The sequence below is a fragment of the Ovis aries genome, chromosome 12 (genome assembly GCF_016772045.2).
Source record: "Ovis aries strain OAR_USU_Benz2616 breed Rambouillet chromosome 12, ARS-UI_Ramb_v3.0, whole genome shotgun sequence".
NCBI classification, from domain to species: Eukaryota; Metazoa; Chordata; class Mammalia; order Artiodactyla; family Bovidae; genus Ovis; species Ovis aries.
This window is the reverse complement of record NC_056065.1, coordinates 66499366-66516705: the sequence shown is the minus strand read 5'-3', so window position 1 is coordinate 66516705 and position 17340 is coordinate 66499366. Positions and strand designations below refer to the sequence as shown.

The following is a 17340-nucleotide window of genomic DNA, read 5'->3' as shown; positions in this document are numbered from 1 at the left end:
AACTTATGCCCAACTGAAGCTGAGTCAGTAAGCTATAAGGAATCTAGGGTTACACTTATCAAGTCAGCTAATGTGGAAAACACAGAATCAAGGAATATTACTTGGGATGGCATTGGATCAAAAGTATTTGAAGAAGATAATTAGCGACAGTGTGCTTTTCTAAAAGAATATCCAATATATGCTTATTTCAGCAAAATAAGAAAAGGGAGGTTATCATGCTATCAGGCATAGCATGATAAGTGATGAGACTGATCTAAAGAAGTGGTATGTGTGTAGAAAATTGTTGCTGTTCAGTCACTAAGTCGTGTCCAACTCTTTGCAATCCCAAGGAACGCAGTATGCCAGGCTTCCTTGTCCCTTCCCTATCTCCTGGAATTTGCTCAAACTCATGTCCATTGAGTTGATCGTGTCATCCAGCCATCTCATCCTCTGTTGCCCCTTTCTCCTCCTGCCCTCAATCATTCCCAGCATCAGGGTCTTTTCCAAAGAGTAGAAAATAATAGACTATAAATAGAACACTCAACACCTGAGGTCTCTATCTCCCATCCAGGAGGCTGTAGGTTATATTAGCCAGTTAACAGACTTAAGGAGCCTCTTTATACTTACTGTGTACACTTAAGTCATATTTTCTGTCAGTCATTCCTGCTATATTCATAGCAACACACACATAACGGCCTGTGTCCGACACATGAACGTTCTTCAGCTGCACACCACGACCTTCACCCATTATTTCCATTCCTCTTCCCTTTGTCAAGGGGCGGCCATCTTTCATCCAGGTCACTGCTGGCTGAGGAATACCTTCCACCTCACACTCCAAGGAAACGCTCTTTCCTCGAGTTACAATGACTTCAGTAGGGTGGCTACCACTGTTGGATATAGTTGGTCGAGCTGCGGAAGGAAAAAAAGAAAAGAAATAGGAAATATCTGCCTCAGATGAGGCATAGGACAGATGTATGGGCTGTGCTCAGTCGTGTCCGACTCTTTTTGACCTCATGGACTGTAGCCCGCCAGACTCCTCTGTCCATGGAATTTTCCAGGCAAGAATACTGGAGTGGGTTGCCATTTCCTTCTCCAGGGGATCTCCCCGATCCAGGGATCAAACCCACATCTCTTGCATCTCCTGCATTGGCAGGCAGACTCTTTATCTTGCACCACCTGGGAAGTCCAAGTCTTATATAAGAATTTTCATCAGGCAAAGTTAAATTCATTTTTGATGTCAAAAAATTAACTGCAAAGCAAAGACCTAGGACTAATAGTCATGGCATCGCCATATTGAGAGGTGGCATTCTTCTCCAATGTTTCTAAATGGGTTCATACCTAAACTCAGTAGAGTAAGGAAAGCAAGCTGCATTAGCTACTTTTCCTGCTTTGGAGACATTATACAAATATTTGAACTATCATCACTTGTAGCTCTAGCCTATGTAAGTCTTCCTAATACTAATTTAAAATGTATATGATAATCTAGTTCATGACCCAAAGTCCATTACCAATTCCTTTCTTCCGCCCACTAGCGGAGTTAGGAAAACTGAGACTGTTTCTCCATCTTCAGAAATTGTGGTGACTGAATGAATAACTGTAGACCCAAAAAATCTGCATAGAGGTCTGCTGGCAGGGGTAAAGGGAGGGGGCAGATTTGTGAAATTTTTTGCTCTCCTGCTACAAGAGAAAGATAACATCCCTTCCCCTTCTTTTTGCCCTCAATGTGGACTTGTCACTACAAATACAGAAACCAGAATCTGGAGATCACAAAAGAAGGACCAGGAGAATCCTAGATCTCCTGTCCTGTCCTGCTAAAAGTAAGATGCTGACCAGCTCCAGCGACTGCCAACCTCACCTTCTCATTATGTCAGAAACTAACTCTCTATTTGTTTAAGCCACTGATGGCCAGAGATTCTGTAACCTTACAGCTAAATTCACCTAATGGAACCTGATTCCAAGAAAGACGATTAAACGAACTCAAAGACATATGTGTGTGGGAAGGAAAATGGACCCATATTAGTAATCCTGTGTTCGAGTGCCAATCCTGTCATACACACGTCATATGACCTCAGCTAGTCATGACATCACTGATATAAAAGGGAGGCCATATTTTTGTCTCATATCATAGTTCATGTAGAGATTAAATGAGGTAATGTAAATATTTTAAATACTTTAAAATTTTACATAAATTAAATAATCTTTAAAATGGGATATCTGGGGGAATTTGGGGGAGAATGGATACATGTATATGTAGGGCTGAGTCCCTTCACTGTTCACCTAAAACTATCACAACTTTGTTAATCAGCTATACCCCAATACAAAATAAAAGTTTAAGTTAAACAAACAAACAAAAAAGGGATATTTTTACATACTGTAACTATACCCAATGATAAAATGCCATTCTCCCCATTTCATGTCTACCATACTGCCCCAACAAATTATAGCCACACTATGAGTCTGCCATCAGGAAGTTGATGCAGAATGGACAGCTGTATAACTGAATAAGTGCTAGCTAGAAATAAATAACTGCTCTCTTGTTATGTCAACACAATTTAAACTTGTGGGTCTCATGAAAGGTATAGCTATCCCTGCGTATCCAGAGGGGACTGGTTCCAGGATCTGACTCAGATACCAAAATCTGAGGATGTTCAAATCCATTATATAGAAAATGGCACAGTATTTACATATAACCTTTGAACATCCTCTGTTACACTTTAAATCATCACGAGATTAATATACCTCATAATGATATGTAAATAGTTGTGAATACAATGTAAATGGTATGCAAATAGTTGCCTGATGCCCAGAAAAACTCAAGTTTTGCTTTTTTTTTTTTTTTAACTTTTTGGACATTGAAAAAAATACTTTTGATATGCAGTTGGTTGAATCCACGGATGTGGAATTTATGGATAAGGAGGGCCAAGGAGAGCCAGCTATATAACTATACTACGAATCTTAAAGATATAAAGAAAAAGTAAAAGAGAAGGATGGAAAAGTTGTTTTTTTTTTTTTAATTGTGCCAAAGCCTGGCTAATCAATAACTTACTGTAAACTTGCAGACTGTAGTCTTTCTTTGCAGTCCCAGCAACATTCGATGCCATACATGAATAGAGCCCTGCATCAGATTTTTCTGCAATTGAAATCTGCAACTGCCTGCCTCCAGATAAAATTCTGACTCGCCCTGCAGAATCAGCCAGCACTGCGGAGCCTGCAAGAAAAACCAAGTGGCAGAATGTGAAACAAACATATAAGGTATTTGTGTATATACTTCTAATGAGAACAAATACATATTTATTTACTTCCTGTTCACATACTCAAGAGGCAGAGGGTACTGTATAATAATCTATGCAAAACGGAAGAAGAGGAAGAGAAAGAAGAGGAGGAAGAGAAGGCTATCTTCTGCAAACTTTTCTTTCAATCAATATTGTGTTTAAAGAAAACATACTTTGTAAAATAAATTTTAAAAAATCTCTAAGTAAAACAAAAATTATTTCTTAAATCAGCTAAAAATTTAGAAGATTTGGTACTTAAAGGAGACATATTTGTTGATGAATAACTGAAAATCTGTTGATCTTCAGAATTCAACTTAACATACATTACAAAACTGTCACATAGACCAAAAAATGCTTACTTTAGAAGATTATTTTTAAACCTATTTTAAAGAAGCAAAAAATAGTTAATTGAATGGTGGATTTGTTATCAGTATAGCTGCCCTTTAAATTAATTTCTTCTTGGGAGTAGTCTCAAATCTGAAGATTTTCACATCCCATCTGGCACATTTAGCATAAAACAAGTATGCTGTGTAATATTTTAGTATGCAAACTTCAAATGAGTTTATTAATAAGTTGGCATATTTTTCAAATTAAACATGAATTTATTTAATATTTATACTTAATTAAATAAATGTCAAAAGATGAAAACTAACCTTTCTTCTTCCAAAGGAGATTTGGGGGAGGAATACCACTTGATTCACACAATAGACTAATGAGGTGTCCTTCAATGACTGTAAGCTGAGCAACTTCATCAGAACCAGAAATATTTGGTGGTACTGAAAGATTTTTTTTAAAAAAGGAAAAACACTATTTTAAGAACAATTATAAAATTTCCCTAATGCTTTGCATGATAAAAAAAAGGTTCTCACTCAAAAGAAATGGAGAAATAATCTAGCACCTGAAGCTGACATATCAACACCACATTAAAAGCCAATTGTAAGATACAAAATGAATATATAATAGCAGATTTCCCATTTTCACAGACATTTAATTATCAAAATACTCAGAGCGACATAAAAAGATGATATAGTATATTATGAATATTTAGACACGTTACATTTGAAAAATGAAGACTTCTATTAAGTTTAAACTTAACCCAGCCAATTGCACCTGTGAGCTTTGATATCTCAGATGCTGAACAGAATCCAAAAACATCAGGCACACAACATAAAGTAAAGAACAGAGGCCAAGCTTCCCAGGTGGCTCAGTGGTAAAGAATCTGCTTGCCGAGCAGGAGATATGGTTTCGATCTCTGGGTAGAAAAGACTCCCTGGAAAAGGAAATGGCAACCCACAACAGTATTCTTGCCTGGGAAATCCCATGGACAGAGGAGGCTGGTGGGCTACAGTCCATAGGGTCGCAAGAGTTAGACACGGCTTAGCAACTAAACAATAAAAAACAGAGGTGAGAAATTTGATCTAAGAAACAGATATGTTACCAATCCTAGGTTGCACAATCTGTCTCCCCACTGGCCTACAGCCTCTTCTTGGAACATTCAAAGTGAATCGACTACCCAAACTTTTCTCTAAGAGGCTGAGCCTGCATTTGCTGGCCAAATTCTCCCCTTGGACGCTGTTCTGGCTGCTTCCAGCCATTGTTAAACCACCTCCATGAAACTCTCTATTCCTTTGAGGCTCATATCATCCATTTACTTCCCTTTCTCTTTCTCTTCACTCTCTGTGAACCTGTCATTCTTTTTCCTTCACTGAACAATTTGGTACTTGTTTCCATCCCTTCTCTTCACACTGACGACCTGTCATCATTCTGTATAAACTCAACTGCCACGTCTAAACATCTGACTACTCAGTGTCTTGATCTGCTCATCACTTTCTCCATCAAAAGCCATACACTTTTCACCATCTAGAACATTTCTCCTATTAATTTATAAATATAGGTCACATCCTATCCTTCCAGCTCCTTCACTTCAAGTATTCCCAACTCTCAATTCAATGACCTAGCTGAATGGCAAGTCTTTAAACCTTTCAGAAGCCGCCCAATCTACTATCTACTCTTTTATTACTGACTTCACTATCCAGCTTTGATTTTATGTTCAATAATTTCAACTAGTCTTCTGCCAGTATTCGCAACTGCCCCACACTATTGTGTTTCCTACTTGGCAATACCATTTCTTAAGATAAATCCTATACTCTGTCATAACCTATACCACACATGAAGTATCTACAGAAGAAAATGACAGCTACACAGATGGCCACCAACTATAAATCCATGACCTCCAAATCAAATTCCCCTCATTCCCATGAGTGAGTATCACTTACATTAATACAAATATTTGCAAACATGTATCTGTAATGCAGATAGTGTCTGAGATCTGAACTTTTATATCTGACTCAATTTTACAAATTAATTTATCAGTAGATCCTTATTGGTTACCTATTTAAAATATAGCAGTGTGTACATGTCAATCCCAAACTCCAAATCTACCCTTTGCACCCCACTTCCCCCTGGTAACCATAAATTCATTCTCTAAGTCTGTTTCTGTTTTATAAATAATTCATTTGTATCATTTTTTAGATTCCACATACAAAGAATATCACGTGATACTTGTCTTTCTCTGTCTGACTTACTTTACTTAGTATGATAATCTCCAGGTCAATCCAGTTCAGTTCAGTTCAGTCATTCAGTCGTGTCTGACTCTTTGCGACCCCATAAACCGCAGCACGCCAGGCCTCCCTGTCCATCACCAACTCCCAGAGTCTACCCAAACCCATGGCCATTGAGTCGGGGATGCCATCCAACCATTTCATCCTCTGTCATCCTCTTCTCCTCCTGCACTCAATCTTTCTCAGCATCAGGGTCTTTTCAAATGAGTCATCTCTTCGCATCAGGTGGCCAAAGGATTGGAGTTTCAGCTTCAGCATCAGTCCTTCCAATGAATACTCAGGACTGATCTCCTTTAGGATGGACTGGTTGGATCTCCTTGCAGTCCAAGGGACTCTCAAGAGTCTTCTCCAACACCACAGTTCAAAAGCATCAATTCTTCACCACTCAGCTTTCTTTATAGTCCAACTCTTACATCTATACGTGACCACTGGAAAAACCATAGCCTTGACTAGATGGACTTGTTGGCAAAGTAATGTCTCTGCCTTTTAGTGTGTTGTCTAGGTTGGTCATAACTTTCCTTCCAAGGAGTAAGCATCTTTTAATTTCATGGCTGCAATCACCATCTGCAGTGATTTTGGAGCCCAGAAAAATAAAGTGTGACACTGTTTCCACTATTTCCCCATCTATTTGCTATGAAGTGATGGGACCAGATGCCATGATCTTTGTTTTCTGAATGTTGAGCTTTAAGCCAACTTTTTCACTCTCTCTTTCACTTTCATCAAGAGGCTCTTTAGTTCCTCTTCATATTCTGCCATAAGAGTGGTATCATCTGCATATCTGAGATTATTGATATTTCTCCTGGCAATCTTGATTCCAGCTTGTGCTTCCTCCAGCCCAGTGTTTCTCCTGATGTACTCTGCATATAAGTTAAATAAGCAGGGTGACAATATACAGCCTTGATGTACTCCTTGTCCTATTTGGAACCAGTCTGTTATTCCATGTCCAGTTCTAACTGTTGCTTCCTGATCTGCATATAGGTTTCTCAAGAGGCAAGTCAGGTGGTCTGGTATTCCCATCTCTCTCAGAATTTTCCAGTTTATTGTGATCCACACAGTCAAAGGCTTTGGCATAGTCAATAAAGCAGAAATAGATGTTTTTCTGGAACTCTCTTGCTTTTTCCATGATCCAGCGGATGTTGGCAATTTGATCTCTGGTTCCTCTGCCTTTTCGAAAACCAGCTTGAACGTCAGGAAATTCACGGTTCACGTATTGCTGAAGCCTGGCTTTGAGAATTTTAAGCATTCCTTTACTATCGTGTGAGATGAGTGCAATTGTGTGGTAGTTTGAGCATTCTTTGGCATTGCTTTTCTTTGGGACTGGAATGAAAACTGACCTTTTCCAGTCCTGTAGCCACTGCTGAGTTTTCCAAATTTGTTCTGTTTTAAATATAGCAGTGTGTACATGTCAATCCCAAACTCCAAATCTACCCTTTGCACCCCACTTCCCCCTGGTAACCATAAATTCATTCTCTAAGTCTGTCTTTGTTTTGTAAATAAGTTCACCAGGTCCATCCATGTTGCTGCAAATGGCATTATTTCATTCTTTTAAATGGCTGAGCAACACTCCATTGTATACACGTACTACTACTTCTTTATCCACTCATCTGTCAATGGACATTTAAGTTGCTTCTGTGTCTTGGTTATTGTAAATAGTGCTGCTATGAACACTTGTAAGCATGTATCCTTTTGAGCCACATTTTTCTCCAGTTATATGCCCAGATGGAGGATTGCTGGATCAGATGGGAGCTCTATTTTTAGTTTTTTAAGGAACCTCTGTACTGTCTTCCATAGAGGCTGCACGAGTTTACATTCCCATCAACAATGTAGGAGGGGTGCCTTTTCCCCACACCCTCTCCAGCATTTATTTGTAGATTTTCTGTTGATGGCCATTCTGACTGGTGTGAGGTGATATCTCCTTAATAGTTTTAATATGCATTTGTCTAATAATCAATGATGCTGACCATCTTTATATCTGTCTACTTAATATCTCAATGTGGGTGCCTTAGAGGGATTCTCAAACTCAACTTGTCCTAAACTGAACCTTTGTTCCCTCTCCAAGGGGAGGACGTTACTGTCCACACAGCCCAGCTGATCAGCCCAAACCAACATCCATCTTTTACCCTTTCCAGTTTCCATACCTCTCAATGTAATCAACCAATTCTATTAATTCAATTTCTTAAAAACTTCATTAATTTAATACTAAAAAACTAGTTTACTGGCTTTCTTCTTAAAATATAAATCTGAATGCCTCAGTCCTCCTTTGAATCCCATTAGTGGTGATGTATCACCTTGAGAATCAAATCCATACTTTAAAAATTGATTTTAGAGTTTCTCTTCTATATGCCCCTTTTAATCTTTCCTACCTAATATTATACCTTCTTATTCTCCTCTGAGCCACACTACGCTCCATAGTGAATGCTGTTTCATTCGTTGAATACAGACAATGTTCATCTTCAGAGAGCTAACACCTACTCATCCTTAAAACCTCAGTTAGATGTCACCAGCCCCCTGCTATGTCTTCCCAAAAAATCTCCTGTGATAACTCTTAGGAGACAATTTTAACAATCTTCTGAAAGGTGTTTCTACACCAGCAGACCCTAAGTTCTGTGTGACCAGTGTCACTGTCCTTCTGATGAACCTACCTATGCTTACACATGGCATAGTGCCCAGATCACAGAGCCACACCATAAGTAATCATTGAGTGAATCCAGTCTTAAAGTCTCAACTTTCCTTTATCATTCATTCTTAGGTCTACTGCTTTCCTCTCTAAGAGGCACAGGTCTACTCATCTCTTAAGTACACTTTGTAGTTTATGTCTCATTGGACTTCTCTGCAGTGCGTGCCATTATGCATTCATTTACCCATTCATATATACATGTCCAACCTATTTCCTGTTTGCATTCTTCTTCTGGGAACAACACTGTCCTGGGTTTCCGCAATAGAAGTTATACCCAGTTTTATTCCTACCTCTTTGACAAATGTTCCAACTGTTTCCCATCTGGGATTTCTTTTTCTGTCTCCTTTCTTACATGGTGTGTGAGAGTCATTCTGCACAGTACTCTTCTATACATATTCTTTTTACTCTCTCTAGGCAATAAGCCATGAAATTAAAAGATGCTTGCTCCTTGGAAGAAAAGCTATGACCAACCTAGACAGCATATTAAAAAGCAGAGATGTTACTTTGCTGACAAAGGTCCATCTAGTCAAAGCTATGGTTTTTCCAGTAGTCAGGTATGGACGTGAGAGTTGGAGCATAAAGAAAGCTGAGCACTGAAGAATTGATGCTTTTGAACTGTGGCGTTGGAGAAGACTCTTGAGAGTCCCTTGGACTGCAAGGAGATCCAACCAGTCTATCCTAAAGGAAATCAGTCCTGACTATTCATGGCAAAGACTGATGCTGAAGCTCCAATACTTTGGCCACCTGATGCGAAGAAGTGACTCATTGGAAAAGACTCTGATGCTGGGAGGGATTGGGGGCAGGGGGTGAAGGGGATGACAGAGGATGAGATGGTTGGATGGCAGCACCGACTCAATGGACATGAGTTTGAGTAAACTCCAGGAGTTGGTGATGGACAGACAGGCCTGGCATGCTGCAGTCCATGGGGTCGCCATGAGTCGGACACGACTGAGTGACTGAACTGAACCGACTGATAAATCAACTGTATTTCAATAAAGTAAACTTTAGAAATATAAAGAACTAAATGGCAATGACGACCCTATATGCAAGACAGGGAAAGAGACACAGATGTGTATAACGGACTTTTTGGACTCAGAGGGAGAGGGAGAGGGTGGGATGATTTGGGAGAATGACATTCTAACATGTATGCTATCATGTGAATCGAATCGCCAGTCTATGTCTGACGCAGGATGCAGCATGCTTGGGGCTGGTGCATGGGGATGACCCAGAAAGATGTTATGGGGAGGGAGGTGGGAGGGGGGTTCATGTTTGGGAATGCATGTAAGAATTAAAGATTTTAAAATTTTAAAAATAAAAACCTAAAAAAAAAAAAGAAAGAAATATAAAGAACTAAAAATAAAATTATATTTTGTTGCACAATTTTTTAAAAGTGAATTCTTCACCTCACTTTCTAATTGATCATCACTCCAAAATTTTCCTTTTCACTTCTTTTTTCAACCTTTACTTGATAACACTTAGCAGTGTCTTGTCCCTTTTGGGACGTATATGAATATTTTTCCCACTTGAGAGAAATAAGAGAAGGGAAGGAAAGGAAACATAGAGGGAGAAAAAGGATGGAAAGAAGTAGGAAGAGAAGTTAATAATATGTAACTTGTTGTTTAGACACTAAGTTGTGTCCGACTCTTTTGCAACCCCATGAATTATAGCCCGCCAGGCTTCTCTGTCCATGGAATTTCCCAGTCAAGAATACTGGAATGGGTTGCCATTTCCCCTCCAGAGGATCTTCCTGACACTGGGATTGATCCTGCGTCTCCTGTTTGGCAGGTGGATTATTTACCACTGAGCCACCTAGGAAGCCCAGTATGTAACTAATATGTAATAAATATAAATTTAGTACATCATAAATTTTAGTATTTAAAAGTAAATTGATTCCTTTATAGGATAAATGATTACACTTCTCATAATTTTCAAGATTTTTAAAATGATAATTACGATTTATAATTAAGTTATTCTCTAAGTAAATGCATACTTTTAAACAATAGTTGTTCTCCATTGGAATCAGATTACTTTCTCTACTTATTTTTATTTTAAAATGTGGTTTTTAATTTACTTTTATAATCAAAGTTATATTTCATGTCATTACCTCAATAATTAAAATGTTTAAACAAATATAATCAAAATTAATAGTGCTTAGTATGTTATAAATGAATGTAAACAAGTACTTAAAAGTTGATTATTTGGGAAACGGGAACACTTTTTAACAACTGGCAGACAACCACAGCTAACATAAAAGTTGCAATTATTCCTAAAAACTATCTTAGTAACAAACAAATTATCTTACTAATTTATTAAGACTTCAAGTGAGTACAGCATTTCACACTCGTCAGCAGAGTAACCTCATCTCCCTCCCCAACTGCACATGCTCTTTGTCTTTCTCAGAGGCTAAATTCACATAATTTGACCTTCTGACATTTTCAATTAACCAACATGCTCTCTGCTCATGAAGAATGCTCAATCATTAGCATATCCTGGCTCTAGAAGCTAGAGGGCATGTTAATCAGTCAGGAGAGGAGAACATCAAAGTTACAGTGATCTACATACTTAGGTTCAGGAAATCTATTTAGTTGCCCTTGAATTAAGTATGTAAGCTGATATTCAGGACAGCTCAGCATCATTTAAACATATTAATTAATATCATCTATGTATTATTTATGTGGTTGTCAGTTTAAGAACTGATACAAACAATGAAAGGTCAGACCACAAGCTGAATCATTTAAGGGTTGATCTCACTTACCCCAAATGTTGACATTATAGTTCTTCTCAGTTTTTCCTGCAACATTTGTGGCTTCACAAGTGTAGCGACCACTATCTTGAACCTGAGCATCTTCAATCTAAAACCAAAATCATGCTTTGAAACCACAGTTTATATTTTGTAATTAATTGGGGTTTTATATTAATGTTGTTTGTGATCTCTGGTTTTTCATTTGTTCTGAAGGTTTTCAAACATAAAAAGTTGAGAAAATAGTACTGGGTTAGCCAAAAAGTTTGGTCTGTTTTTTACTTAAGATGTTATGAAAAACTCAAATGAACTTTTTGGCAAATCCAATAAAATTGATAGCTATATGCTCATTACCCACATTCAATACTTATCAAGATTCAACAATTATCACTTACATCATACCTTGTTTTAATCTCGTTAACTTTAGTGGTTGAAGGTTTAGAAAGGTCTTTTAAATATGATTAAGATAAAATAGCACCAAAAAAAACCCCACAATTAACCTTTGAATGAGTTATTTATGGCTTTAAATATATAATTTTTTAATGTCCAAGACACTCTTCAGTAAAATAACAACCTTACTCTATTGCTTTCTTCTATATGACGTTTAAAAGCTCCTTCAAGTCAACCATTATACTCAATTAGCCTTAAACTCCTAGTACCAAGTTTGGTGCTTGGTAGATAACTGAATATCAGTAAATATTTTCCATAGATTTATCTGCAACATACATGAATACTTATCCATCATTTATTCACAGACCTTTCAGCAGTTATTGAGAATCTTGTACTAGGTACTACAGATAGAAGATACTAAGAAATATAGTGTAATATATGGTTTCTGCCTTGAGTTTGCAATCTAGCTGATAATATAAAGCATGTGAATATAAAAAAGAGTTTAATGATAAACAAGGTGTAAATAATATAAGATACTATAAGAGGTATAACAATAATATGTAATTGACAGCTAACTTTGAAATCAATTGCTAGAATATTCAAACGAGGGTGAATCATTGGAGTTGCAGTTATCACTGAAAGTATTTAGTCTTCACTAGTTCTCATTTCCAAGAAGTCTTCTCCCTACATCCCTTCCTCTGGACCCATACATTCCAGGGTGCCTGGGTGGCCTTGTTGGTGGAGATTCAGTAGATCCCAGGATTTCTTCATTCCCTCTCTCCTGGCTTCCCAACTCCACTGGGATCTGTGCTCTGAAGAAATGAACTCCTCCACTCACTGAAATTGCTAAGACAGTTTCTAATCAAGTACAGCTCTCCCTGAGCAGTGCTGGGACTCATGTTAATATAATCATCTCCCTCCATCATTCAGTCAGTGCTGAGGTTTGAGAATTCTAGCTGCTTTCTAGAACTCTAGGCTCTGCTTCCGAGAAAAGGCAGCACTTTTGGCCTTTATTTTCCCTCTATAACTCAACTGACTTATCTTACTTCCTCTATCAGTGACTCCATCATAGGACTGTAATTTTGAAAGAGTCCATTCTCTTGCCTCTGATACACACATTCACGCTCCCTCCCACTCTCTCTTATACTTCTACTTGTGGAAGTTTCTTAGCTTCCCTTCATGCTGACAATTTTCATTCACTTCTCAAGACTCTGTTTGACAGTGAAAACTTTCTTTTATCAAGAAGCCATGTGGTGTAGTGGTTAGCAGCATGGATTCTGAAGTTATACTTCTATATTCAAATCCCATTTCTGCCACTTAGTAACTGTGGGCAGATTACTTAGCCATTCTCTCAATTCTACATAGGGTTATTATGAGGATTTTATAAACATTCCAGTGGCCTGATAGCTTCCTGAATCCTAATTCCTTAGGCTGACCTTCCATTTTAGTTCTTATTTCACCCAAATCAGCCCTGTCAACATTATTTCCAAAATTTACTTTGTTAAATTGTTTGAGTATCATGAGTTTACTTGCTGGTCACAATCAGGTCTTTTGTCCCATCTCCCCATAAAAAGCCAAATAGCCATCCAAGACTATTCTAGGCAACCATAACCTTACTTTTTGCTATCTTTCCCAAATGTACTGTCTGTATCATCCACTGGGTAAGTAACTTAGAGCCTTATAACACTTAGCTGCATTTTTCAATTAGGCTGCTAGATTTTCATATATTATATAAAATTGGAAATAATTTTATATGTATATATATAGGATATACATATTTATATAGAATTGGAAAATTTTGCATAAATGTGTCATTCTTTATTGCATCCCTGTGCAGAGCACCTAGAATGGGTAGTTGCTGATTGGTTGGATGACTGAAATGATGCATTCCTTAGAATGTTTCTATCATATTTTGCTAGAAGCATTTTTTGAATGGCTTCTGCCTTCAAATATGAATTGACATTTAAATATTTAAATCTTACTAGGCATAAATTAGAAAAAATATCACAAACCTCAAAAGGGTTCCTAGAATTTTCGAGGATAGATTTAGTAGGATACTTGTAAAGTTTAACAGTGTACTATTTTGATAGGAGTAATATTAAAGCGATGATCTTAGAAATAAAAGAAGTAAACGAGTCTGTAGCCTTACCTTTAGCACACTCCCATTTTCAGTAACACTGAGACCTGGCTTCTTCAACAAGGGGCGGCCATCTTTTAACCAGGTCAGAGTCGGTGGGGGAATAGCATCACTTCGACATAGCAACTCCACAGCTTGGCTAATGAGGACAGAGACGTTCTGTTCTTCTCCCATAATATTTGGTGCAACTAAGTGAAAGATGGGTTTTTCCCTCAGGATAAAAGAGGCCAGCACACTGCTTATCTTTATTAATCATCAGGACATATACTGAATAACTTTATTAGTCCTTTTAAGATGTAGGATCACAGTAATTCTAGCATACCCTCTTTGCATCACTTGGTTCAGAATCAAGTGTTCATAAATCACTGATTAAAGTGTTCCTGTTGAACAAAAATAGTTTTTCACTAACTTTTCGTGCAAAAAAGTTTTAGAACTGGAAGTTCTCACTAAGTGCCCATTTAAGAAACTTCTTGAACTCGAAGTCACCCCTTAAGATTTTCAAAGTATTAAATCACTCATGAAATATTTTGGAAATAACAATGAATTAAAAGCAAATATATTTTTGATGCTTATTTATATATTTTTTTGCAAAATAAAATAAATTTCATACACATAGAGGCAAAATAAAAATCGAGTTGAAAGGGATCATCCTGTCCCACCTCTCAGCGTGCAAAATATAAGATGGGTGACAGATAAGACCTTATGTGAAATAACATGATTCTATGGAATAAAGGCCATGTGGGATAACTAAATCAGTGACCAGCTGCACAACACACAGCTACATAAAAGGAAGAAATGAGTTGAAATTTTAATGAGATTAAAATGAGAATTCCCTGGCTATAAGGCTTGTCAGATGCTGAAATATGTTCTTGGAGGAGTTTAAGGAATTGCTTTCCCTTGGGTATATTAAAAAATAGAGTAAACAATCATTTGTCTTAGATGGTCTAGGTACAGCCCTGCCAAGAATGAGAGGGTGGGCTTCATAAGCTCTCAAGGCCTCTTTCAGGCCTGTATTTATAATAATTCAAAAACATGAACTAATACCGAAATCAGGTCTGTTATTAAAGGGCGACTCCAAAAAAGCACAAAGGGGAATTTGCCAGGCCATTTCTCACTAAATTCTATAACTATTTAGGATTGTAAGAAACATGCCATATTTGTAGTTTTTTGTTTTTGTTTTTACAAGAAAGGCAAAGTTTCACTGAAATGAATCCTAAAGGATTTTTCCAAATGCATGGGGAGGAATAAGGTGCTTGTGGTAAAGAACATTTTAACAGCCCGTTAGCCATTGCTTCTGACTTGACACCGCTGTGTGTGGCAAAATGACAATGGACTTTAGCTAGTAACATGTTTTTTTCCTGTGGATTTTAGCTAGTAACATGTTTTTCTGTAACCAGGAGATTTCTCTGCTACACAGGAAAAGGCATACATACTAGAGGGTACTTTCTTATGCTTTTTCTGGATGCAGGACTTGTGCTAAACCCAAAGGAATTGATGCTAACAAAAGAAATTTCATGCACAATGGTTGGAACAGACCAGTGGAGCATTTGGGCAGAGATCTGTGATGTCCATTCTGCTAACTTTAATAGCACACACAGATACTGGCTCTCCATCAGCTTAAATTTATCTACAGTGACAGAAAAGAGTGGGATTATTTTTAACATGTGAGACAACAGAAAAAGATACGTGACTAGTCTGAGATGAAAACTTCTATAATCTTAGCAAAATGAGCACGAGTGCCATCTTCTATTATGAAAAAATATATATCTTCACCAGAATTTGCATAAAGAGTCCTAAACAGAACAGCGTATTTCATAGCTTGGAAATAATTTCAGGAAAAGTCTGGTCTCTGGATAAAAATGTACCATGACTGTGTGAGTGAAAGTCACTCAGTCGTGTCTGACTCTTTGCAAACCCCATATAATTCTCCAGGCCAGAATACTGGAATCCATACAGTCCATGGAATTCTCTAGGCCAGAATACTGTAGTGGGTAGCCTTTTCTTTCTCCAGGGCATCTTCCCAACTCAGGGTTTGAACACAGGTCTCCAGCATTGCAGGTGGATTCTTTCCCAGCTGAGCCACAAGGGAAGCCCCATGACTATGTAAAACATGTTTATCTTAGATTACTTGTAGACTTTATAAAAGAGCATGGATTCTTTAGGACTGCTTATAGACGTAAATGTCAGAAGTAATTCAAGAGAGCGGAATGTTAATTTCCAAATAGTTTTCCTTTAATTACTTTTCTCACAGCTAAGTGAGTGAGTCAAGCTCCAAAGGAAATCAAGTTTTTAACACTGAGAGGAAAAATATAAAAACAAAAGAGTATTTGTTCCTTAACATAAATTAAAGCAAATATAATTATAGTTGAGGATACATATTACCAAAGCCCATCTATTTTTTTCTGCCCTGTCTTTCATTTCCAACTTTTTGTTTAGTCTGAGAAGAGAAAAGCTTCCACCCTTTAGATTCCTGGGTTTCTTAGATGATATCTCTATTCTGCTTTGCAGTCATATTGCTTAGGAACGGGTATATTGGGCCTGTTTCTCATCCTGTGCATTATGCCTCTGACACATAAGTAATCAAGTCAGAATTGCCATGGGGTTATGTTTGTGGAGATGCTGGGGAATGTGTGATTGCTAAGAAGGCTCTCTGTGATTCAGGTTAAAGGAAAGGTACTGCAGGAATCGAAATCATTTAAAAACTCAATTCTCATCATACTGGATGCTTGGGCTGGGTGCACTGGGACGACCCAGAAGGATGGTACGGGGAGGGTGGAGGGTGGGGGTTTCAGGATGGGGAATACGTGTATAGCTGTGGCGGATTCATGTTGACGTATGGCAAAACCAATACAATATTGTAAAGTAATTAACCTCCAATTAAAATAAATTTATATTAAAAATAAAAAAAAATTAAAACTCAATTCTCTTGTTTCAGCACTTCAGAATACAGTAAAGCATCCTCCAAATTTATACCAAGGAGAAACAGTTACTATTCCTGTAACTGTAGGGATAGCTATTTTATCCAGTATGTGCTCCTTTTACACCCCTACACTCTATAATGTGAATCTGAACTTATCTTTGGCCATGAGCAACAAACCAACCCGAGACTGCCAAAGTTAATACCACAAATTTAGGAATCTAATGCAGGGGCATAAGATAAATAGTAGAGGATAGATTGGAGGCTAATTTCAAATTAAAATGTTTTAATTTCACACTTCATTAACGTGAAATATATAAGCGTAGCAAGCTACTAAACACACACACATTTTCAAACACACGTTCATGTCAGCTAGCCTCTTGACTTTTACTACAGAGGGAAGTCTGGTTTCTGGACTAAAAGACTTGTATGAGAGTATCTTAACAAAATCTTAAAGAATAGTCATGCACATCTTCATAACTCCTGGAAAATATCAACTCTCTATCACCTCTCAAGTCCACTTTTGACATTAATCAGTGCAGAAATGGAAAAAGCCAAGGCCAGATTTTCAGTGTTAACTAAAACCCAGTGAATACCAATGGCAGTC

The 17340-nt window shown here is 37.6% G+C and overlaps 1 protein-coding gene across 1 annotated transcript in view; it reads right to left on the bottom strand.

The window, feature by feature from the left end:
* Positions 1-17340, bottom strand: part of HMCN1 (hemicentin 1) — a 552382-nt gene that overhangs the window by 177478 nt on the left and 357564 nt on the right. Inside the window, exons 41-45 of the mRNA XM_004013873.6 lie at positions 13829-14004; positions 11305-11401; positions 3905-4027; positions 3026-3187; positions 607-888 (exon numbers count right to left, since the gene is read on the bottom strand). Of these exons, the coding sequence (XP_004013922.3) occupies positions 607-888; positions 3026-3187; positions 3905-4027; positions 11305-11401; positions 13829-14004 (840 nt within the window). The remainder of the gene's footprint in view (positions 1-606; positions 889-3025; positions 3188-3904; positions 4028-11304; positions 11402-13828; positions 14005-17340) is intronic.